A 25,849-nucleotide genomic window follows, 5' to 3' on the forward strand; every position below is an offset into this window, starting at 1 on the left:
CTCAGTTTATTAAACAACAAAAAAGTAATAAGATTTGGGAGTATTATGGAACTTTTTTCCTTGAAACATCTGACTGAACATGTTTATAATTGTGTATATATTTACCTGTTTTTGTTTTTTGTAATTATCTTTTAATACTTTCTTCTTATGTTTTTCATTTATAACTGTGTCATTTACAGTTGATTTGTATGTGATGCTCCTTTTTACCTGAATTTTTGTATATATTTTTTTTGTTAATTAAAAAAAAGAAAGTCTATGGCAGTATAGCAACTCCTATTCAATGGTGCTGGAGCGAGCCTATCAAAACACGAAGGCCTGTGACGTCATATGTGAGCGACGATCACTTCTTCAGATTGCACCATGGCCGAGGCTGAGTGTGTATTTGTTTTTAACTATATCTAAGTCCATCTGTTGTTTTTTTAACGTGCAGCTATTCTGTTCCAACTCTTGCCAAGAAGTATAAATTTTACTTATTCGATCAAGACCTCTATTTAGAGGGTTGAGGGTAGAAAAATTAGATTCTAGGGAGTGTAATTTCACATGGGGCTAAGTGTACCTTAACCGATACGTGGCTAGCGTAATATTTTGTCAATGTTTGGAACTGTCTGTGCGTAATTGAAATTGCTGTCGTGTAGCTGACAGCCTCTGTGCTGTTTGTTCTTTGTTCAAATTAGATGATATTTTTACGCAATACTAACTTAATCTGTTAGCAACAAAGTTAAAATGGAAAGCTAAAGCTGAATGCAACTAATTAATTCTGTCTGGATAGAGGTGAGAGCTTTTTTTAAAACGTGTTTTACGGGTGTTAGAAAACTTATCTTACGACTTTGAGATGAACTCAATGAACACTAACCACTTGCTGGTTATTTCACGTGTTTGTCAAAAGATTTTATCACTGACTTTGTGTTTTTGTATGCTGGTGTTATCAGATCAAAAAAGGTGATAAAGTTAGTTCCAGAGTATCTACTGAAAAAGAGGAAGGCATACCAGGCCATTAAGGCCACACAAGCCAAGCTTGCACTGCTTGAAAAAAGAAAGGTAAGTGAAGATGTTTTGCCTTTGGTTTATTTGGCAAGATGTTTAAAACTCAAATACAGATGAATGCTTTTAGACTGGATGTAGACCTGATGCTAAACATAAACAATGTAGCATGCTAAGGTATTTCAAGCAAAGCTACTCCAGAATGATAGTTTTGCAGGAACTGGCTCAACAAAATTCAACAGTCATACAAGTGGAATTCCAGTGTTGTAGAGGCCGCAAAACCATTATTTAACATTTTATCTTCGATATTACAATGTCTTGTTCACTTTGAGGCTGTCAGGTTTGTTGTAAGTGTGTGTGAGTTACTTACAACACCAGTGTTGTTATTATTATAATAATAATTCGCAGCAAAATGTATACATTGAAGTGAAGAGAAAAAAAGGCTAAAGCATCGTGGGTGTTATCTGAACTGGCAAGACTGGACTTAATTCTACCCATTTCTACATACTGCTGTATATTTATTTGTATTTCTGTATCATTCTAGATATCCAAAGGAAAACCATTGAAGTTCAAACGTTTGGAAGATTTCTTGAAAGACAGCCACAAGAAGCATCGTGATGAAACGCGCATCCGGAGAGCAGAGCACAGGCCACCTTCCCCTCTGCCTCCTGCTAAGAATAAGCTAGCCTTTGCTCTCCGCATCAGAGAGTGAGTACTTTCACATCGTCTTTGAAATAAAATTCCCCCCTACATAGTCTGGTCACGTAAACAGGTATGCTACACGGAAATTCGGCAAAAGCTGAAATTGGTTGTAGATTATTGCATCCATCTGAGTATTGGACTTCGGTGAAACAATGAGAAAATTATGGTAGACATGGTATCTTTTTAGACGGAGTGGATTATCTTTATCTCCCTTAAACTTACCTATACTGTATATAGAAACTATTGAGTCAGTACAGGTGGGAATGAGTACACAGGAAGTAAAATGATCCCAGCAAATGACTTGTCAACTCTCACATCCCTGCAACCTTTAAAACCTACCTTGATGCTTGAAAATGTATGTGCTGTTTTAAACATTATAAAACACAAACTTCAGGTCACTGCCGTTCTCTTGTTTAGGGTTTGTTGATATTAGTTGTTAGAACATGAGAGCTCTAGACCAAGCTTTTTGATACTTTAAGTAAACATCTAGTCAACAGATGAATTACCAAAGTGAGAATACGTTTGGTAGGTTTGCTTCAGAATCATCTTGTATGAGGTAGCATGTTTGGATTCCCAGTCAGAATTTATAATCCCATTTCACGTTCCCCGTCTTTACCTCAGGTAGCCGTTTAGAGTTCTCAGCAGCAACACACTTTCTCCTTTTACTGTCAAATGAAATTGAGCATTATAAGCTATGTGGAGAGGTTGTTTATTTGTTATTCATGTTCGCTGAAACTGGTTGCCTTGGAGCTTTCCATATTTTTACCATATTTAAGATGTTCTCATTAATTTGGTCTATATGTAGAGAATTTGGCAAATTTAAATGTACACATCATATTCTGTGGTTAGATATTAAAAAAATTGGTTAGTCTAAGACAAAGTCAGTAACAAGCAAAACTAAGGCTCTGTTTACAGTGCAAAGACATACAGTACATACAAAACATTCAGTGCCATATTTTTAAAGCAGGGCTAATGAAGGTAAAAAGCACTAGATGACTGTAGTCAGAATTGTATTGCCACCTTTTTTTTCCCCCCCTTGCAGTGTCAAAGGTATGTTTCTTGTTACCTCTGTGGCTATGGTTTTCCACACTCCCTCTAGGAATAATTTTTAATTAAAAGTAAGCTAGATTAAATTCAGCTTGTTTTTGGGACTGAGATGGAAAATTTTCACTTTATAACACCAATGACATGCTCAAAAACACACAAACACAGTGAATACACATTGACCCTTTCCTGTTAGGATTAAAGGTGTTAGTTCCAAAGTGATGAAGGTGGTCCAGATGTTGAGGCTGAGGAAGATCTTCAGTGGGGCCTTCGTCAAAATCAACAAGACCTCTATAGCCATGATGAAGATGGTGGAGCCCTATGTGGCCTGGGGGTGAGTCATTCTGACTGTTGTGCTTTAATAAACTAAACTTGGATTAAATTTATATTTTTGCATATTATAAACACTTGCCAACAGATTTCCCAACTTGAAGTCTGTTCGTGAACTCATTCTGAAGAGAGGACAGACCAGGATAGGCAGGAGGAGAGTTCCTCTCTCAGACAATGCCTTCATTGAGCAGCACATGGGTAAGTCTCTTCAACAGTGTGATGGACCACACAATGATAGCAGGGCACACCATCAACACTCCTGTCAGGCCTAAGTTTTAATCATCAAATTAGCATACCTATGTCTTTGATTTCATGTTGATTACGGAATGCAATTAAGTTAATATTATATAGAGATTAAATGAAAAAGAATATCTTTCGAAAGTCAGTGTCTGCTCAAATACTTGAAGGTATAGGTATAAAGGTGTAAAATACCACATCATTCAATAGTATAATGCCAAAACAATTACGAAGTTGGAAACTGTTATACTGTTCATCTCTGTTGACATAAGAGTACGTTTTGTCATTAAAAAGTGGAATAAAAAGTTGCTTGTATTCAGTTGTCAAAGCCCCGGAGTTTTAGATTGCATAAATACTCCAGATGGTGCAAAGTGTTTTCTCACAGCGACAATTGTATTTTCACAAAATTTAACTTGCTTACGGACATCACACTCTAGGAAAACTTATTTCAGGGAATTCAGATAGCCCACCAGTAAAATCTGCTTCTATATTGTTTATCTCGCTGTGGTTTCTGTGTTTGCCATACGATGAGCTGTGGTGGAGGGTTGAAAAAGCTGAACCATCATGAACTGTGATGGTAGCTGCAAAGGGCTGTGCGCGTTTAGAAAAGTGGCAGCCACCCTCCATCCTCTTACTGCTGCTGCCACCCCCTGCGGAACGGCTGCAGTCGTTTTTATACTTTAAAAACAATGGAGGAAGCAGTGGCAACGACTTGCTGTCTGAAAGCATCTCTAGGCCACTTGGGCAGCCCACACAAGACTATTAATATGTTGTGGATTTATTTAACTCTGTTGATAAATTATGAAACCCACATGCAAAATTAATTAGTAATTTAATGTGGAAATTGAGGAAACTATAAATTCTAATTAATTTATAATTTATAGTATATAAATATATCACCCATTTGCAAAAAGTTAAATTTGTTTTAGCTGTTGTATTGGCACTTGCACATCCCCAAAAACAACACAAAAGTTTTCCCTGGACATTAGAGCGCACACCTTAAGCAGTGTTTGATGTTTTGCCACAGAATGGTTAGGTTGGTAAGAGTGGGCTGTGTGTATCTACATATTCCTCCCTTTTTAATCTTGTTTACATCACACTGTCATCCATAAAATCCTCACATGCCATCCTCCATACCATCATTTACCTCCCCCTTCATGTTCCTCAGGTAAGCATGGCATCATTTGTTTGGAGGACCTGATCCATGAGATCTACTCAGTTGGGAAGGGCTTCCGGGCCACCAACAACTTCCTGTTGCCTTTCAAGCTGTCAGTGGCTCGACACGCTGCCAGGGATAAGGCTGGACTCCTGAAGGACCTGGGAAACCCTGGATTTCGTGGTACAGACATTAACACGATCATCAGACAGCTGAACTGAGGAGAGACACCTGCAAGATGGTTACCCAGCAGCAACTTAAAAGATGCTGAACTTCTTGAGGAGCAAATGCCATTGACAACAAAATATTTAATTTCTTTGTTTCTTTGGCAGGGGAGCTCATGGGTTTCACCCTGTACACCATTCTCTGGTTACATTCTCTGGAAACTGAGATATCACAAAAGTGGAGTATTTGTCTTATCCATGTTTTTGTTTTGCACTCATCTTTAAAAAATATGACATGGTGCCCCTGACAATGGAATGATGGAAGAAGTTATGCCCCTTGGTGAAAATGTAACAATATGGTATGTAAAAGCTGCTTAGTTAGTACACATAATATTGCTCAGGTTGTAAGAGGAATGGATCAGTACTTGCTATATATACACAGACAGGTTTTTCTACATGTAGGAGCCACCAGTCCACCTACAGAAAGTTAATTTACTGCATTCAGTAGATTCCAGTGTGAAAAGGGTTAAAGTCTGAAAAATCTGTGCAACAGGGATTCCTTCATTGATATGATTCACTGTTAAAACACTTCCTTTGTTTTTACAATAAAAAGCCATAATGATTCAGTACTTCTGCAATAACTACAATATTTGACACACAATGAGAGGATGCCCCAAGACCATTCTTCACTAATACCAAGTGAGGATGCTTTCAAAAATAATTAAAACTATTGATTGCATTAACTTTATACAAAATGCGGTGTACATTAAAAACCTAAATCAAATCAATATTTGGTGACCACCGTTTATCTTTGAAACAACACCAATTCTCCTACCTGTGCAATGTTTTTCAAGGTACATACAAGGTAGGTTGTTTCAAGCATCTTGGAGAACAGTGGTCATCAGATTTAGACTGTCTCAATTGTTATTTTCTTAATGTAATCCCAGACTGACCAGATGACGTCGACACCAAGGCTGTGGCGCACCCATATAATTTGTTGCAGGTCGTATTGTTTTTGTGGATTTTGGCTCTAGGTTTCGGGTTGTCATGCTGTAGACGCCTCCATGATGGTATTGCGCAATGAATAAGAATCTAGACATCTAAAGTGTCTAAAACGTTTGCACAAACTGTATAATCAGTTAAGGCGGAGGGATTAAATTGGTAAATATTGTTCCCCCTCACCCACATGGTAAACTGGTTTCAAAATTCAATGAGACACGAGTCATTAGCCGGAAGAGGGGAAAGAGATGTCGCAACCAATGCGACTCAGCTTTTTATGAATGCTCACTGGGTGCAATGAAGAATGGCGTTGGGAGCGCGTCATTAAAGTCACCGAAGTATTTTCTAAACTCGATGCGAATGTGTGCCATTGACCAGGTGCATGCAACGAAGAATATTCCAGAAATGCGGTCTCGTTTGTTTTGAACGTAGAAGAGATCAGGCACGAAGCAGTGTTTATCGGGGCGAGTCAGATATACTGTCACGGTATCTATAAAATCAATCAGCATCTATTGCCATGGTAATGCCTTAGATCATGACGCAGCGGTAGGTTCGCGTCATATGATAGCGTTGAACTGGGTCCTTTTCTGCCGATGTCGTCCTGTTTGAGAGCACAAGCAAAGCATTGCCATCGTTGAAATATTTTTGAGTTGCACAGCTTCAGTGCTTTTATGTCACCTTAAATCTCTTTAGAATTTTATTCATTTTCATTTCCTCACAAATGGAAAACTTGTGCTCACAAATCAATGTACTAATTCAATATAATGAATCCCGCAAAAGCACGTGTTGTGCTGCCTTCAGTAATGTCGGAGGGGTTGTAATTAGAATGAGCATCTGGAAATATGACTGAGTGCTGGAAACATGGCGTTTTGAAGCAGTGTCAACTAATTGCAAATCTACAGTCCAGACCTTAAGTATTTGGACAGTGACACATTTTGTTCTGAAGACTTTGTGCTCTTTAGAACATTACATTTGAAATAAAATTAAATTAAAGTGCCAAGTCTCAACTTTAACTTGAGTAGGTTTAAGTCAATGGCCTTTTAAACATCTAGTGCCAAAGTATTCAAGAAAAAAAAGAATTCAAGTGTAATTTGATAGGCACACATGAAGTCAAACAAAATCGTCATGTTTAATATTTTGTGGACAGTCCTTTGTGCAGGTACTAACATCAAAATGACACACAGCTGCTCAAGAAACATTTAGAGGCCAAGTGTTCAATTACTTCTGAACCCTTGCAATTTGGCCACTATGTGTTGAAACGGCTCTATCTCACATATAGTTCTCTCATCATTGATGTAAACATACTCAAATTCAAGCTAAGACCATACTTCAATGTAGTATCCATTGTATTAATTTATATTGAATAGCTCAAAGCACATAGCCTGAAGAACAAACAATGTGTAACTATCGAAATACTACTCTGGACCGTATCTCTGACAATGACAGTAAAACCTACTGTATAGTTTCTTGACTGTTCAATGGGAATCCTCCGTTTTCTATATCACGTAACAACAGGGTTCAAGCAAAACCACATTCATTTAAGCAAACCAACCTTTATTACATGTACTATGTAAGTGTTTTAACCAAATCTTAGAGCAGCAATGCTATTTACAATTTAACGCACGAAAATTCGTGTTTCCAGTGGTGAGTGCGAATATCTAGTTTACGTGGAATACGTGAAGGCAGCACCGTCAAGGAGAATGGGCGGACTTTCAACACCAGACCGCACGGACAAATGAAAATGATGTACCGTGGCTTTAGTGTTTTGACAGCAAAGTGTGCCTAAAGGTAAGCCATTTAAGCTAATTATTGAATACAAACGATATTCTTGTAAAGAGGCCTAAATGTTTGTTTTCCTTCGTCACCGCGGGTTCGGTGGTTGTCTATGTGAGATCAGTATCACATTGGTGCACGCGGTAGCTGAGAAAGTTGGGGTGATTGGGCAACAGGGCCATGTGGGTGCATAGTTAAATATCTAGTAGGTTTGTATGCCTGTGTTTTTCTAGTTACCTTCTTTCGATTGTGACAGTATTTAATGTTGCTATATCAATGACAGAATAACTGGATGTCTTCCCATGTTACGTTAACTGCATCAAGCCGTAGTCAAATTAGCAAGCGGTTTGGCTAGCTCAAACACTATGCAGTTAAAATGAATGACTTGTCGGAGCGTGTGGGGACTAAATAGCCAATCGACAGATGGTCTATCGATATGCATATTCCTTATTAGAAAACGAATATGTTCCTAAATCACACACTAATTCTTTGTCATTACATGTAGCTTTAGAGGGCTTGATTTGTGTCTTATGAGGCGGTTGACGCCTGACCTTTGAGGCACTACGGTAAAAGGCGTTGCGTTGAAGTATTTACTACACTACTGTGTATAGAAGTTAGCACAGCAACATTATTTATAGAATGGTTTAACAGTTAACTATACTCTGGGAGGTTTGAAAATCAGTTTAACAAGATCAGTATCAACCAGTAGTCATATCCAAAATATCGCTGAAGGATTGGGTGAGATGCCATGAGACCATAAAAATTTTTCATCTGTCAGATTTTTTCTATACTGTTTATGCTATTGTAACTGCCCTTGTAATATTCTTGGTTGTATTGCAGGAAATGTTGTAAATCAATGACCAGGACTTCTTTATGACAATAATGCATTTTACAGAATTTTTGCATTGATGTAATAAGGTGGCTGCTTGTCAGTTCATGAAGGAAAATAAATAGATTGAATACAGAAGTCACTGTATTCCTTGTCGTGTTGAATCTTGTTGAACTCAGACATTATTGACTTATTTTTCACATTCATAACCAAAACTACTAACCAAAATATGAAAAATCTATTTCAGGGCACATGGTCCCATTCGAAGCCTGTAGATGTTAAGATAGATGTGAGGGTCTATGGGTAAAGATCCACTCAGCAAATTCACTCACTCATACACGCACAGTTCTGCCTGCCCAGAGGTAACCCTGAAGAGTTGTGTGAATTTTCTCAGATCATCTGGAGAGGGCCAACCTAACCTCCCAGTTATCTGCTGTGAGGAACTATCACATCATCTGCAAGGCAATGATTACACACAAGCTTCAACCAAACACCATTCTTCTTTGGCATTATCTGGTATTGTGTTAGCATTTATCACAGAAGACTAACACAGTGTATCAGTATTCAGTGAAACCGCCAATGCATTTCTCGATTCACAACACTGTCTTTTAGAGGTAATCACAGAAATTATGATTTTTTTTTTTTTTTAATTTCACTTATTAGTAGCTCTTTCTTTGGTGCTTGTGAAAACAAATTGTGATGCATCCAGTTTATTTACCTCTTAAATTACAGTCTGTGATCTAGGTAGTTATTTCCTAGAGTAGGCCATGGTTCAGCTGAAAGTTTAATGATTACTGAAATTATTGGCCTTTTGTGTTGCTGAGATACAAACTGAGCTCTGCCCGATGGGTGCATACATTCCAAAAATGACAGTAAACCATTTGTGCCTGAGTTTAAGCATGCAGGGTGCATACATGTGTATTTTAGTTAGTTGATAGTACGTATGATGCTCCCTGCGAGACTGTTTGTGTTTTTGTTATCCTGGCTAAAAATATTATGGTATACATTATTGTTTCACTTTGTTTGTTTGAAAATATTTGTGAAAATATTCCCTATATTGCTTAAAATGGAAAAACCATGTCAGATTTTTTGTATTCCCAACTATCTTATTGCAATAAGCTGTAAATCAAAGTGGTATTGAAAGAATGTTTACAAACTACTAGCAAAAGAAACTGATGAGGGATGGGGTTCGATGGAATATTATCTGATTTCTTTTGCATCCCTTATTGAACCGTCTTAGTATTTTGTTTGATGGGGAATGAAAGCATCTGTTAATTGTTATGTTAAAAACTGTACTGTTTATGCAGTGCAGTGACTAATCAAATTTAAACTGTTGTTTAACAAAAGATATAACTTGATATTTAAGAATCTAGCTTCTTCTATTCATGTTAATAGCAAAATTGGTCATTTTAATTTTGATTTTGTTGCCAATTAACAGACAAGCATGACACTGACACTAATAGAAACTATGGTAATAAACTGTGAAACCGAAAGCATGTACATTCTCCTGCACTGAAGGATTGCAGGGTGTTGACCACATATTTAGTCTCTGCTCTGTGAAATTTATTAATCCTGTCCTCACTCATTTTTGGCTGGACCAACCATGGTTTAGTGCTAGATCACCAAATGTCCGTGACTGAGTGAGTGTTAGAGTAGAGCTCATGATGAAGTTACACCATCGGACAGCCGGCCAAGTGTTGGAGTTTCCTCGTCGACCATTGCTTTTTAAAAATTAATTGGCACATCATCAGGGGGTCGTTTACAGTCAGTGTTGCCAACTTAGTGCCTTTGTTGCTAGATTTACAGACTTTTCAAACCCCTTTAGTCACTAGTATTGCCCCGCGAGCACAAGGTTGGACTTTCCTTCCACAGGCAAACCTCTCTTTGCATCTCGTCCATTGACCGCACGGTAGCTGACACAAATGTGAATGACCTTCTAACTTTCTCTCTGAGTGATTTTTACAAGTAAATATAGCTGAAGCACAGTGCAGCTGCATTGTTTAACTAATGTTTGTGGTGATTTTGTCAGATGACATCGCAGTTATAAATTCCGGATTTTAGCAGTGCAGAGCAGCAGCTTGGAAAAGGCTTGGAAGTGACTGTTGGTTAACACATAGTCGTAATTTATTTATATATTATCTCAGACTAGGTTTTAACCTAGTCTTGTTCCTTTTGCTTTATGTTGGCTCCTCACTGGGAGCTTCTGCTGCAGCTACATAAGCTGTAGAACCTAAAGTAAAAACATTCGTGAAAATAATATTAATTCTGCTTTGTCATTCAATCAATGTCAATTAAATAAATTGCTGATATTTTGCATGTACAACACTCATATCGCTAGCTGAAGAAGAACTTGTCTTACTGCTACAGGTCACAGGCTGAGGCCAAGCACTCGTCCTTCTCATCTTATCAAAAATGTCGCACGTGTCTGCTTTAACATGCTGGATGGTAGATGTTACAGCAACACAAAAACAAACAATCCGCGGCACTAGGGCAGTAACAGTAGATATTAAAACAAATGACTTGTCACCCCTCATCGTGAGTATCCTATTTGTTTCATTGACTTTGGAATGTTTAAGCTAGTCCGCCATGTTTGCTGTTTACAACAGCTTCATGGAGTCATCACACATTCGTATACATCATCAGTCTTTTTTTCCTATGTCTGTAGTGTCAGAGAGAGAGGCAAAAGAGACTATTTATACAGACAACAAATTAAAGATTCAAAATGAGATTTGGTGGCCACAGAGATTAATAAATCTGGATATTTTACCAACTTTGAACCTGATCCAAAATGGTACTGTCTGTCGCAACCCATTCATATCAGGGAAGCAGTGTACATTTGCCAAAACAACCTTAATGGTTGTAGTAAAGGCATGGTCACATTACATTTCCATTCAACACAATTTCTGCACTTATAAAGCATGTGATGTCATATTTCTGATGTGGGTAAAAAATAAATATTAATCAAAGCCATCACATCTTATAAACAGTGTATGTGAGTGGCACTACAGTTTAGTCTGTTAATGTCCTTAAAATAGTGATTAAAAACAGAATAATAACTTCTCCATTTCCAAACACAGTGCAGCAGTGTTACTATGGCTGACTGTTTAACAATGGTGAACGCTGACCTGCCAAGCTGCTGGTGTAGCTGGTAATCACACCAAAACAGGAAACGCACATGTGAATTTGTCTGTTATTTGGGCTTCAATGGAAGTGAGTGGGGAAACGGAACGAATAATCATACGCCATGTGAACAAGCATGAAGTCTTCATTCTTGAATTTTTTTTTTCTTGAAAATCTGTTTTAAAACACATCTCAAAGTATATATCTCACCTTTGTGTCGCCTGTCCAAGTAAAGTACAGCAGGTTTTTCCAGTGTGGCATCGTCTTCACCTCATTGTGGTGTATTAAGCCCTGAGGCCAAAGGGCAGAAAACACCCGCTGGTACTTGACATTTGGTAAGAACTAGGGTTGATTGATATGCTTTTTTCAGGGCTGTAATTAAGAATAACACAAACTCCAACTCTGTGAACTCTAAGACTATGACCACCTGCCGTGGTGTCCAGATGTTTTAATTATTTTGTCCACCCCATTTATAATAATAAATAAAGTTAGGCTAAATAAAAGATAAACCTTCTCAGATAGCAATACAGCTCAACAGCACCACACGATACATCTTCCAAAATGATCATACATTTGAATCTTTTAAACAGCTTAAAAAACTGAATATTATAACCTTAATGGAGGGATGGTTTATTGCAGGACTGTTGTATTGGACTGCATTAATTTTGGCTAGATGTACCTAATAAACTGCCAGCTGAGTGTATATTTGTAAGTTGTATGCACAGGCTGCACTGGTAGCATTTTTTGCTGCTCTACCTCAATCCAGCTAATTTTGTTATTTTAGTATGAACTGTAGGTGTAGTGGTTTTTTTTTTTTTTTTTTTTTTTTTTTTTTTAAGGTAAAAGGTCTGGAGTTGATTCCATGTATTGAATTTGCATTAGGTAGCTGTTCATAGGAACTCTCAAGATGCGGCACAAAGAGGTGTCGATGCAAATGAGGGAGGCTTAAAATAAATAAAAAAATAAAAAACTATCAGACAGATGGCAGAAACTTTAGGAGTGGCCAAAACAACAATTTGGTACATTCTTAAAAGGAAGGAATGCATTGGAGAGCTCAGCAACATCAAAAACCCTGGAATACCGTGCAAGACAACCAAAGTAGGTGTTTGCAGAACTCTTTCCTTGGTGAAGAACACTCTGGAAGAGGTAGGCATATTCTTGTTAAAGTCTTGAATCAAGAGACACCTTTATGAATGTAAATACAGAGGGTTTACCACAAGGTCAACATGGTAGAGGCAGTGTTATGGCATGGGCATGTATGGCTGCAATGGAACTGGGTCACTGGCGTTTATTGATGATGTGACTGCTGATAGAAGGAGCAGGATGAATTCTCAAAAGCAGAGAGCTATACCTTAATGCTAGGATTCAGCCAGATGCTGCAAAACTGGTAGGACGGTGCTTAACAGCACAGATAGATAATGACCCAAAGCAAACTGCGAAAGCAACCCAAGAGCTTCTCAAGGCAAACACATGGAATATTCTTCAATGGCCAAGTCCATAACCTGACTGCAACCCACTTCAGCATGCTTTTCACTTACTGAAGACAAAACAGGGGGCAAAAAGACCCACCAACCATCAGCAACTGATAGCAGCTGCAGTAAAAGCCTGGCAAAGCATCTCAAGGGAGGAAACTCAGCATTTGGTGATGTCCCTGGGTTCCAGACTTCAGGCAGCCATTGACTGCAAATGATTTTCATCCAAGTATTAAAAATAATCCTGATATGTATTATTATTATGTTGGTTTGTCCAATTACTTTTGAGCCTCTGAAAATGATACTTTGTATAAAAATGGCTGTAATTCCTAGATGGTTAGTACAATATTTTTGTTAAAACCCTTGAATTAATGCTTAAAGTCTACACTTCAATCACATCTTGAGGCCTTTGTTTCATATCCATTGTGGTGTACAGAAGGCAAATTCCAAAAATTGTCACTTTCCAAATACTTACGCAAATAACTGTATATTTGGTATATAGCCCCATCTCCGTTAAAGAGCTGCGTACAGCCACATAACTGAGCTTTTCTATAAAGCATCCAGTTACAAAAAGGAGCAACAGCTTATTAGATAAATCTAATAGGCTGTTGGTCCTTTTTGTATATAACATAAAAAAAACATATAATATAACATGAAAAAAAACATATATAACATATTTTTAGCCAAGGTAGTGCTGTGCTTTTAGTGATGGCACTGTTGGTTGGTCAGCTACTTTGGTCCAGACTGAAATATTTCAACATCTACCGGATTGATTGGCACAAAATTTTGTACAGGCATTCATGGTGTCAACACTGTTTCAAATCACTTTGGTGATCCCCTGACATTGCCTGTAACACCATCTTAAGCTTCACTTTTGTGGTTTTGAGTGAAATATTTCAGCAACTTTTACATGGATGTCTATGAAATGTAGTACAAATATCCATGTGCCCCTTCGGATAAATTGGTATAACTTTGGGGATCACCTGTGTTTCCTCTTGTGCCATCATTTTGTGCAGTACTTTGGTTTATGATCAAATAGCATGCCAACACGCCACTTTTTTTTTTTTACTTTTTTTTTAAAAGGTGCTAAACTAAGATGGTGAACATCAGTATGTTAGTATTGTCATTGTGTCATCTCCCATGGGATGCTTTTCCAGGCCTTTACTACAGCCACCTTCAGCTTGTTGGTGGGTCTTTCTGGGCTGGCTTTTTAGATGTTTTCTGGCCAAGTCTAATCTGGCATCTCTGTTTTTGAGTGTTACCAGTGGTTTGCTACTTGTGGTAAACCCTCTGTATTTACATTCATGAAGGCGTCTCTTGATTGTAGACTTTGACAATGATACACCTACCTCCTCGTGAGTGTTCTTTACTTGCCTAGATGTTGTGAAGCGGTTTTCTTCACCAGTTCAGTTGTCTTCCTTGGTCTGCCTGGCCCTTTGGTGTTGCTGAGCTCTCCAATGCATTCCTTCCTTTGTACCAAATTGTTGTTTTGGCCACTCCTAAAGTTTCTGCCATCTGTCTGATAGTTTTGTTTTGTTTTTGTTTGTTTTTTTAGCCTCCCTCATTTGCATCAACACCTCTTTGTACCGTATCTTGAGAGTTCCTATGAACAGCTACCAAATGCAAATTCAACACATGGAATAAACTCCAGACCTTTTTATCTGCTTAAATCTGCCTATGAAAATGAAGAACTATTTGAAAAAATGGCTCTAATTACTAAACGGTTAATGTGATATTTTTGTTAAACCCCTCACAATTAAAGATGAAAGTCTACACTTCAATCACATCTTGATCTTGATTCGTTCGTTTCAAATCAATTGCGGTAGATTACAGAGGCAGAATTACAAAAATTGTGTCATTGTCCAAATACTTATGGACCTAACTATCTTAACCACTTGGCGGCTGCACTTGTTGGGCAGTAGTTGCCTTTTTTGCACACTTTTGGTTGCAAAGCACAGATGTAGTGAAATTGGCCTTGGCCAACTGGTGTAGAAGGAATCTACCTGCTGTGAGCCATATTCCTTTGTGGTAAGCATTCCTAACTATTGTCAATTGCAGCAAGCCATTAACTGTACACTATCTGGCATGGAGTAGCCAGTGGGGCTGCTGTTACGTATCCTGTTAGAGTCAATATAAAGTGAGTGCTTGGTGGCCCACACAGCATTTTACCAGATGGGGGGAAGCTGGCTACATATATTTTTTTTAATTTAAATGTATCTTATATTTTTGATTGTTTACACACACACAAGGATGATCTTGGAACATAATAGACTGACTGTGCTGTAAAGAGCAGTTAAGTTGAGCTGATTGCTCTGAAATCTGACTGTGTCAGAGGTCAGTCCACAGTTGTGAGGGAAAATTCAGTTTACATTTCATAACATGAGACACGTTCCTTTCAGACATTCAGACTCCTCTGTCGGCTTTGCATTTGATTTTTGATAGTCTTTTAACTGGGGAAAAATGTAAAACTTTCAAGGAAATTAAACATTAAATAACAGCCCAAATCAGATTTGGCATGTAATGTCAGCCAGTCACATGTTCTCCATCAAATAAAAACAGTTGAGTTCATTAAAGACCAGGTGGAGATGGCAGTTACCTCTGATTTAAAAATATGAAGGATTTTCTGAATCGCTGTTATTTTAGGCTGTTTTTTTTTTTTTTTTTTTTACAGTTAAGCTAAATCACTCTGTATAGAGTATACAAAGAATTGCATATGCTTGCTTTGATTGCCATTACATCTTAAATAGTGGTGTCACTTTGAAATGGGTGAACTTTTTTTCTGCAAATTTGTTTGGCTTTTCATTTTCAAGTGCTGTGAGGTGTCCCACACCTTTAAATATATACTTTTTTTTTTTTTTTAGCATGACTTGAACTGTAGTGCATAGCATCTGCAAAAGACTAATGTATCAGTAATGGATTTTTATAATGAATTAACTTGCCTCTGATAAGTGACTGAATTCAGTTCAAGAACTACATCATAACTGCTGAAACATCCCTGTAAGTGGGTGCATTTGAATTGAACAAGTTGCACTTGCAGTTGTTTCTGTTCCCAACCATTCATATTCAGGTGGATTAGAGATTAGCCATAATGATAAGAGTGGGATTGGCCATTGCTTGATCAAACCAGCACAGAGTTAGATAGACAGTCAGTCAGTGCAGAACACCATTTCTGTTTGATGATCACACACAAAAACATAATCTCAAACACTCACAGTCTACATTCAAATGTAGAGCTGGTTTTTGGTTACTACAAAGTTACTAAAATGGCAAAAGCCAGGGGTTCTATCTAGAAAAAGATGGACTCAGATGGCAGTGCCTAGATCTTTTGCCCCTTGTCATTTGAAACAGTAGTCCTTCACTGCCATTTACAGCTACCAGCATCTGAATATGGCTGAAGTGTCTTTCTGAAAAACAGCTGAATAGTTGGCCATGTGAAAGTAGTGCTTGTGTGTGAGCAGAGCTGTAATCACTCATGTTTGTGTGCAGATTTGTGTGGGTCGCCCTGACATTCCAGCAAGTGACCTTCTGAAAAAAAAAACTTAACTAGAAATGTATAAATTATGAATCAAAAGCAGCTTTTTTTTTATTTGTTTTTGCTTCAGTTTACTGCAGTGTAATTTATTTTTGCATGTCTGCACGCACATGCTGATATGAAAATATCTTTGGTAAGACCATATTGGCTGGTTTGGGAAAATTTTCGCTTTCACAGCATGGAGTGAAGTGTGCATGGAGTGTCTTCATTGTTGACAAAAAAATATATCCCCTAAAGTGAAATTTGTAAAGGAATAGAGTTGTGTGTCTCTTGTAAAAACATAACAAGGATTGAATTTTGTTTGGTTAAAATGATGTGTACCCAAAAGACGACAAAGTGCTGTTTTTGTAAAGGATTGTACAGATATTGAATCATTTGTAACAATATTATGGTAGGTCACTTTTCTCATGGTTTAGGTATGGTGCATTTTTTTTGTTGAATTTCTTCTCTGCCTCCACAGTGGTCGTGATTGGTGGTTTTGACCAAGATATCCCACTCTAGTGAGCACTCAAATCTGAGTGGCCGGTGTGTGTGAGCCAGCAGCAGCAGCAGCAGCAGCAGCTTGATCTCAGAAGGTACAGTAAGTGCAATTGCTATTTTTCTTTGTAACTTTTTCTGTCATATTCAAGCAAAGACTACTTGTATGACTTTGTTGTTGGAATTTTTTTCTCTGAAATATTATGTTTTCAGTGAGTAATTATGAAGGGTTTTTTTGTTTCAGCTGTAATCCAGACACAAAAATACTGTCAATGTCAAAAGTAGATTGAGATGCTAAAAATGTGTTTGCAAATGACTTTCAGTAGCGCTGTAAAAAGTGGCCAAAAATGACGTTTGATTATTCCTCCTAAAAAAAACAAACAAAAACCACATAGGTTCGAACCATTCAAAAATCTATTTTTGTGCATTATTAGTAGTGGAATGGAAGGCTAACTGCAGATTACATAGGTTGTGTGCAACTTTATTTCAAGGTTCTACAATTTAGCCATCTACTGACTAAAATCCGAAGTATTTCCAAACGGGGCTTTTTAGATTTCTACGAATGCAAATCACTCTCTCTGCAGCTGAGTAGGATTGCAAACTCTCTGCCATCATTACTGTCTGGCAGAGATTTTTTCACTTGAAAAACAAGAATTCTTGTTATTTAATCAAAACCTAGCATGCTGCTGTTGGCGTATATTTCTGAACTACTGACCTACAGTCCTGCCAATTCCCCCAGGTCAAGGAGAGAAGTTCATTTGACTTCATCCTCAATTACTTTCTCTCCTTGTTTTTCTTCCTCCAGCTCTCAGTGGGTCTCCCTGTTGAAGTGCTTTCTTTGACATCGTGATCAGCCCCAGAGGCTGTGCTTCCAGTGGCTTTCGCTGCACTAACCACCCACGTCTAACGTCATCATGGGGGAAGTAGTCCATATGCACTTCACCATGGCGGACTACATCATCTTTGCCTTGCTGCTGGTGGCCTCAGCTGGCATCGGCCTCTTTTATGCCTTCTCCGGTGGGCACCAACGCACAACACAGGTAGGCTTTGGTGTTAAACACTTACAAGATTTGTTTTGCTGATAATACTTACCCTACTTTTACCCTACACTCTTTAAGAGTACAAAATCAGTTTCAAGCTTATTTTTAGTGTTTGAAGTAATGATGTCTTACAGAACCTTTTGTTTACCACAGGAATTTCTGATGGCTGACCGCTCCATGAGCTGCCTGCCTGTGTCTTTGTCCCTGCTGGCCACTTTCCAGTCAGCTGTGGCCATCCTGGGTGCTCCGTCAGAGGTCTACACCTTTGGAACTCAGTACTGGTTCCTGGGCTGCTCCTACTTCTTGGGCCTGCTCATCCCAGCTCATGTTTTTATACCAGTCTTCTACAGGCTACAGCTATCCAGCGCCTATGAGGTACACACAAATAGATAATTAACATACAACAAGCATATGTAGTTTGACATGACTGTACCACTATGGTGGATTTATGGCCTGTTCATGTTTTTTGAAAACATTAACAGGTCATAAATTTGTAATTTATTTGTAATTTTGTTTTACACCCTGTCAGTACTTTCTCTTGCATCTCAAGTATGATCTCAGAGCTCAGCTTTCTTTTCTCTTCTCTTATCGGTCTTATCCTTGACATGTTAACCACCAGCAGAAATGTATGTTCTTGTCTCAAGACTGATTATCTTTAAAGGCTTTTTAATCTACAGCCAGACTGACTGTTTCTCCCATGAACCTCAAGGACACTTGTCAGTCATTTGCCAAAGATCAGTACTGCAATAATGTCCTGTCAACAAAGAGTGAGTTCTAACTTAAAATCTGGCGTTGATGATCCTAAACCTGAACAGATAGTTCTGAACATGACAGTAAATGTCCTCAGAACTGTTACATGACTCTGAGATGATATATAATCAGCCCATTGATTTTTGTTTGTTCCTTTTTTTTTTCTTTTTTTTTTTCTTTTACATTCTCTCCTCCCAACAGTATCTGGAGCTGCGCTTTAACAAGACGGTTCGCATATGTGGGACTGTGACATTCATCTTTCAGATGGTATCTTGTTCTACTTCATAATTTCTTTGAACATTAGTTTCTGGGCATTTTTAGATGTAATTGGTGTTAATTTTGATTAAAATTGCCACCACCATAATCTCACCTACTAAGCCACTTAGTGAAGTCATCAGTCATTTGACACGTAAAATTATCCTTTAACCTTTTTTTTTTGGCTCATGCACCACCAGTTATTTGATTAAAATTTCAATAAAAATCAATGAACATTTTTGTTTGTAAGAGTGACATTGTTAGATGTGAAACAGCAGAACTTGATTTTTGTAAGAAATAATAGTCCAAAGCATTCTTTGGCCAATTATATTACAGCCTGACAGAAACTTTGGCCCTGGAAATGTCGCATCGACCCTTTCCAAATTTGTATTATGGTTTGTGTTTCCTTTCTAAGGTTAACCATATCTGTATTTTCTCAAATAGAAGCATTAACAGTGTTGTTATGAGTTGATGACATGAACTTAAGAACATGAACTATTTTATCTCAAAGAAAATCAATATAATAGTAAGTTCCTACAAATTAGTTCAGAAAGGTGTATGAATAGTGATTGATGGTGGGTTGCTCAAAGGCTTTCTCTGCTTTTCATTAGCAAATGATGATACCAAGTTAAACAGTCATCTACTAACACAAAATCACAGTTAGACCTGTCCAACCAAGCATCTGTGCCTTTCTTTAAATGAATCTTCCACAAATGCTGACCATTCTGAAGTCACAGAATTTTCTTACAGTTAAGGACGGTGTAATCTGACATGTGAGTCCTTAGCTCCAAAACATGACCTCTGAGCTCAGCTCTGTTGTGAGTTGTCCTGTTCTGCAATTCTTTTCCTTTTTTTTGGCAATTCTTTTTTTCCCTTCTCTGCAGGTCATTTATATGGGGGTGGTACTATATGCTCCAGCCTTGGCACTCAATGCAGGTAAGAGTAGCATATTTTTGCTGTTATTTTACTACATTATATGCCAACAGTTACTAATGGTATTGAATACAGTCCATGTTGTAAACATTATGTGATGTTTACCTGGATAATTGAGTAACTTGTTGTACAGTGTTTGTACAGTGTTTGGTTTTCACTCTGTTCACTTGCAGTGACAGGTTTTGACCTATGGGGGGCAGTACTTGCCATGGGATTGGTGTGCACTCTTTATACTGCTCTGGTGAGTCACTAGATTTACCAAACTGACTGTGACAAAATATTTTTTGACTATTTTTCTAAAACAAAAGCTAAATAATAAGTAAATAAAATTAACCTTTTTTTTAAAGAAAAACTATTTGTATACTAATTTGTGAATAAAATTTATATTGCATATTTTGGCAACAAATTAAAACTAAATTATAATGTAAAGGGTGACAGTTCGGATTACTTTTATTTTTTTTCTCTTACCTATGATTTCGTCATCAGTTTCCTCTACCATCTATGAATATTCTACGAACATAGAAGTTACACACATAGAAGTTATATGCAGCTCTGGTCCTCGTACACCTTTACAGATAGTTTGTAATATTGGTCATTATGGATTTAAGAGTGAATCCACTATTGTGCCAGAAAGACTGAAGTGTAAACCTGTGTCTTCCTGTCATGCAGGGGGGCCTGAAGGCAGTGATCTGGACCGATGTGTTCCAGACAGTGGTGATGTTTGCAGGCCAGCTGGCGGTTATTGTAGTGGGGGCCGGTCAGGCAGGGGGCATAGGTGAGGTCTGGAGGAAAGCAGTCAATGGCAGCCGCATTTCAGGACTAGAGTGAGTAGTAAGCATTTTTGCATTACAGAAGAAATAAGTATTAATCAGTTGAACTTTGTATTTAGGGCCAATTAGCAGGAATTTACTTAACAATTTACTTCATAAAGGTAGGAGCAGAGATTCATGCTAAAAGACACTTTGCTTTAGGAATCAGACTTGTGTGTACGTCAGATGTTCATGCTATACTCACTCTGTCTGTGTAGCCTGAACCCTGATCCTCTAGAGCGTCATACCTTCTGGACTCTGGGTGTGGGGGGAATCTTCCTGATGCTGGCTCTGTACGGGGTAAACCAGGCCCAGGTCCAGAGATACCTCAGTTCACGCACAGAGAAGGAAGCTGTCATGTCAGTATCATTAGTTTCTCACAACATGCTTTGCTAACCTATAGTGTTATATAATAACATGATGCAGACACTGTAAGGTATTTTTGATCATACAGTATTAACCCATCTTGAGTTAAAGCACTCAGATTATGTAAAACCCAATGAGCAGAGCCAAGACAAACCGTAGTTAAAATTTTAAAAAACATGCTGTTGCTAAATAGGCTGTTAACTTCCAACTATACTCTTTATTTCTTAGTATTTACTGTATATTGTTACTTTCCTTTTAAACAGTGCTTTTCATATGTACCCTAGTAAGGTTGATCATCTTGTGTTCACTGTTGGCAGTGATTTTCGTGGCACTGTATTGTTAATAACCACTTTTCTCACGCCGTGTGTTTTTCAGGTCCTGCTATGTTGTTTTCCCATGCCAGCAGATAGTCCTGTGTTTGGGTTGTCTGATGGGTCTTGTCATGTTTGCTCGGTATGGAGAGGACAGCCCTCTGGATAAGGGCTATGTCAAAACTAATGACCAGGTGAACACTAATTTGCCTTCAAGGTTCCCCAAATTGACCATTTTGAATATACAGTGTTTGTCCATTTATCCATGCATCCATTAGCTATACTTGCTTATACTTGAGGGTCACAGGGGAGCTTGCAATCCTAGCTCACATTGGGTGAGAGGCGGGGTACATCGTGCACAGGTTGCCAGTCAATCACAAGGCTATACAATGTTTTTATTATCTGGAATTCTATAGGTCCATCCTAATGTTTAGTTTCTTTGTGTAGATGGTGCTATACTTTGTGATGGATGTATTCAAGGATCTGCCTGGGCTCCCAGGGCTGTTTGTAGCCTGTCTCTTCAGTGGAGCTCTCAGGTAAAAGACCATAGAAAACTGACTTGAAAGTAAAGGATCATCCACTGGTTTGAGGCTTGTATGTTGTCTGTCAATTGTCAGTCCCCAGGTATACATTTAGGTACATAAGTATTGGGACAGTGACACAATTTTCAAAATTTTTCCTCTGTACACCACCACATTGAATTTGAAATGAAGTCATCAAGATGTGACTGAAGTGTAGACTTTCAGCTTTAATTCAAGGGGTTCATCAAAAATACCGCATTAAGGTCGACGAATGCGTCGCAGTTCCTTCTCGATGTTTCTGTTAATATCTTTGTGATAATACAGCATAAAAATATGATTTAAATGTAAAACTAATCAATGGAAATCAATAAGGACCCACCCACCATCTTAGAAACACTGCAGTCTTCACTCAGTCGGCACTGGAGAGGCCTGAAGAATGGAGAGAAAGCTTACAGCTGCTAGGTGTTGCAGCAGTTTTGCACAGTAGTACTGAGGATGCCGAAGTTTCAGAGCCTGATGGGTTTGATTTCTAAGAAGAAGAGGAATACCGAGATACTAGGAATCCGTTTGAAGATTGGTAAGTATTTATTTTACAAAAACTTTGCTTTGCAATCTAACAGGAACAGTGCGCTTTGTGTATAAATGTGACCATCTTTGCTAAATGCTGTTTTAATATGTGAAATTGATCTGTGTATCAAGAGTCATGAACTTTGACAAAATTGACTGTCCATTAGTGAAGTTTTACTCTGTGTGAAAGTTATTTCCTTGTGTAAAATTGAGCTTCAATTACAAATAGTATAGATGAATGGATATCTTTTGGTCATTGACTATTTTATCATTCTGTGCAGATGAGACCTTGTCTTTCATAGAATTTTACTTATTTATGTGTGTGATTTTTATACTGAATGTAAAATTACTGGAAAACTGTTCACGTGTAGAGTGAAATGTGAAATGGGAGAGAGTATCCCCACCCCCCCACATTCATCTTTGGCGTGAATTGTTATATGTGGGAGGCATCATGGAGGAAGAAAGGAAAAAGGGAATGAGAATTTTCTTTCAATGAACTTCATAGTAATGAATATCCTACATTTTTTTTTCTTTTTTATGAATAATAAAAATTTGTTCTGAAAAAGAAACTGGTTTGAGGCAAATTTTTCATTTGCGCACGTCCTCTTGAAGCTTCATATGTAGTATGAAGTCATTATTGAGTCCCATTTTATCTCCGTCCCTTTTACATTTGGTTAAAAAAAAAACGATAGCACAAAATTTAGTTTTAGACATTTCTTATACATTTATCTACTATGTTATTCATATATTATGCTGTTCTTGTGAACCTAAGACTTTGGTAAACTCATTTCAAGTACTAATACAATTCATCCACGTGAGTAAGGGTATGTTTTCACTAAAGACTTAAAGAATTTCAAAAATCGGACTTCACTTTTTCAGCTTGAGGGCCAAATTATCGCTTTCCACAATGCTCGAGGACAAATGGATGCCTATAGATAAAGATGAGATTTTTCTGCACGTTTTGAAAGAAAACACTTGGGTATCATGTTAGATGCAAGTGCCTTTAAAAGGTGAATTTAAGAGGATATGTAAAAATTGAGGAAATGCCCTTACACCTCAGAGGGATGGAGGGATAGGAATTGCAGCCATTTTTATACATTGTCCCTAATTTCAGAAGTATTGGACAAACCAACAAAATTATAAATATAAGGATTATTTTTAATACTTGGATGAAAATCCTTTGCAGCCAATGCCTGAAGTCTGGAACCTATGGACATCACCAAATGCTGAGTTTCCTCCCTTGAGATTCTTTGCCAGGCTTTTACTGAAGCCTATGACAGTTGCTGCTTGTTTGTTGGTCTTTCTGCCTTCAGTTTTGTCTTCAGTAAGAAAAGCATGCTGAATTGGGTTGAGGTCAGGTTACTGACTTGGCCATTGAAGAATATTCCATGTCTTTGCCTTGAGAAGCTCTTGAGTTGCTTTTGCAGTATGTTTTGGGTCTGTACTGTGAAGCACCATCCTATTAATTTTGCAGCATTTGGCTGAAGCCTAGCATAAAGAATAGCCCTTTGCACTTGAGAATTCATCCTGCTCCTTCGATCAGCAGTCACATCATCAATAAACACCAATGACCCAGTTCCACTGGCAGCCATACAGGCCGATGCCATAACACTGCCTCCACCTTGTTTGACAGATGATATGCTATGCTTTGGATCATGAGTTGTTCCTTTCCTTCTCTGTACCCCTCTCTTCCCATCATTCTGGTATAAGTTAATCTTGGTTTCATCTGTCCAAAGAATCTTGTTCCAGAACTGGGCAGGCTTTTTTAGAGGGTTTCTGGCAAAGTCTAATCTGGCCTTTCTGCTTGTGTGTGTTAACAGTGGTTTGCACTTTTTGGTAAACCCTCTGTATTTAAATCATGAGGGTTTCTCTGGATTGTAGACTTGGACAATGGTACGCCTGCCTACCTCCAGAATTTTTTTGACGTGGCTAGATATTATATGGGGGTTTTTTTCACCAAGGAAAGAATTATTCGACCATCCACTATAGTTTTCTTCCATGGTTTTTCAGGCCTTTTGGTTTTGGTGAACTCCTCAGTGCATTCCTTCTTTTGAAGAATGTAGCAATTTGTCGATTTTACCACTCCTACGTTTTCTGCCATCTGTCTGATAGGTTTGTTTTGGTTTTTCAGCCCTAATGATGGCCTCCTTCACTTGCATCGACACCTCTTTGGACCACATTATTGAGAGTTCCCATTAACCAGCTACCAAATGCAAACTCAACACTTGGACTCAACTCCAGACTTTTTATCTGCTTAATTTGTCATGGAATAAAAAGGGAACAGGCCAAATCTGGGTTGTCAGTCAATTGTTAAATTACTTTTGAGCCTTTGAAAATGAGTGAGTATGTATAAAAATCGTGATATTTCTAAATGGTTAATGGAATATTTTTGTTAAACCCCAGAATTAAAGCTGAAAATCTTTACCTCAATCACATCTTGATGGCTTCGTTTTAAGTCCATTTTCTTGGTGTACAGAGGTAAAACAACGAAATTATGTCACTGTCCAAATACTTATGGACCCAACTGTAGGTAATCCCTGTCTTTGACATGTAGTAAGAAGTGATAAATCTTAAATCATAGATTATTGTTGCGACTATTAGTGAGTATGTGAGAAGTAATGTGTTTAAAAAATACCAGTTACCCATTTAATCCTGTTTTTTGTCCTCCCAGCACCATCTCATCAGCCTTCAACTCCCTAGCAACAGTAACTATGGAGGACCTGATTAAACCTCATTTTCCAAACATGACTGAAGCTAAAGCCACACTGCTGTCCAAGGGACTTGGTAGGACTATTGGTTTCAGTTGGTTTTTGTTTTTGTTGTCATTGTTTCTGGAACTCATAACAAACATTTCCAGACACATACAGTGGGATCCAAAAGTCTGAGACCACTCACTGTAAATCCTTAGTTTTTGCAAGTCGAAACACAGAATGCCTAGTTGTTTGAGAGTGTAGATGGACATGGGCTTTCTAGCTTTGGTACTCTGAATTTTGGTAGGTCGTCGGTACCGCATTTTGGATAACAAGAGCCAAGAAATTATTTTTGAACTTTAGAAAATACAAATACAAAAAATTAACATATTAACAAACTACCCCTATTTAAATAACTTTATAAAATCATTGAATGTGTTTCTATGCCTCCGCTAGCAACAGCCGTTGCTGGAGGATTTTTTTTTTTGGCTTTTCCCTCCATACTTTTGTTCATCTGTCCGTAGATACATACGTTTGTAAATCCATCCCATTCTTGTGAACACAATATCTCATGGGCACCATGGAGGGATTTCTTCAAATTTGGCAACGTTCACTTGGACTCAAGGATGAATTGATTAGATTTTGGTGGTCAAAGGTCAAGGTCACTGACCTCATAAAACACGTTTTTAGCCATAACTCAAGAATTTATATGCTAATTTTGATACCTTTCTTATTAACTTTCTTCACTACATATATTATATGAGTCTGGACAGGCATGGATTTAAACAGCA

The 25,849-nt window shown here is 38.0% G+C and overlaps 2 protein-coding genes across 5 annotated transcripts in view; both read left to right on the plus strand.

The window, feature by feature from the left end:
* The first annotated feature begins 264 nt into the window (after positions 1 to 264).
* On the plus strand, positions 265 to 5,243 carry rpl7l1 (ribosomal protein L7-like 1). The gene is made up of 6 exons (XM_040124820.1): positions 265 to 374; positions 930 to 1,038; positions 1,526 to 1,689; positions 2,924 to 3,061; positions 3,146 to 3,255; positions 4,463 to 5,243. Exons 1-6 carry the CDS (start codon positions 361 to 363, stop codon positions 4,669 to 4,671), a joined length of 744 nt encoding a protein of 247 aa, XP_039980754.1. The 5' UTR covers positions 265 to 360; the 3' UTR covers positions 4,672 to 5,243.
* A 1,966-nt stretch (positions 5,244 to 7,209) lies between these two features.
* Positions 7,210 to 25,849, plus strand: part of slc5a6a (solute carrier family 5 member 6a) — a 26,884-nt gene continuing 8,244 nt past the window's right edge. The window contains exons 1-12 of one of the 4 annotated variants that reach the window (XM_040124795.1): positions 7,210 to 7,401; positions 16,800 to 16,919; positions 17,622 to 17,856; positions 18,010 to 18,231; positions 18,808 to 18,873; positions 19,746 to 19,797; positions 19,968 to 20,035; positions 20,464 to 20,618; positions 20,822 to 20,962; positions 21,345 to 21,474; positions 21,728 to 21,816; positions 25,040 to 25,152. In XM_040124795.1, the coding sequence (XP_039980729.1) occupies positions 17,731 to 17,856; positions 18,010 to 18,231; positions 18,808 to 18,873; positions 19,746 to 19,797; positions 19,968 to 20,035; positions 20,464 to 20,618; positions 20,822 to 20,962; positions 21,345 to 21,474; positions 21,728 to 21,816; positions 25,040 to 25,152 (1,162 nt within the window). In that variant the 5' untranslated portion in view covers positions 7,210 to 7,401; positions 16,800 to 16,919; positions 17,622 to 17,730. Of the gene's footprint in view, positions 7,402 to 16,799; positions 16,920 to 17,621; positions 17,857 to 18,009; positions 18,624 to 18,807; positions 18,874 to 19,745; positions 19,798 to 19,967; positions 20,036 to 20,463; positions 20,619 to 20,821; positions 20,963 to 21,344; positions 21,475 to 21,727; positions 21,817 to 25,039; positions 25,153 to 25,849 lie in introns of those variants that run through there. The other 3 variants (XM_040124796.1, XM_040124798.1, XM_040124797.1) reach the window with 3 other exon arrangements.

Source organism: Xiphias gladius, chromosome 4, assembly GCF_016859285.1.
Source record: "Xiphias gladius isolate SHS-SW01 ecotype Sanya breed wild chromosome 4, ASM1685928v1, whole genome shotgun sequence".
Classification (NCBI taxonomy): domain Eukaryota; kingdom Metazoa; phylum Chordata; class Actinopteri; order Istiophoriformes; family Xiphiidae; genus Xiphias; species Xiphias gladius.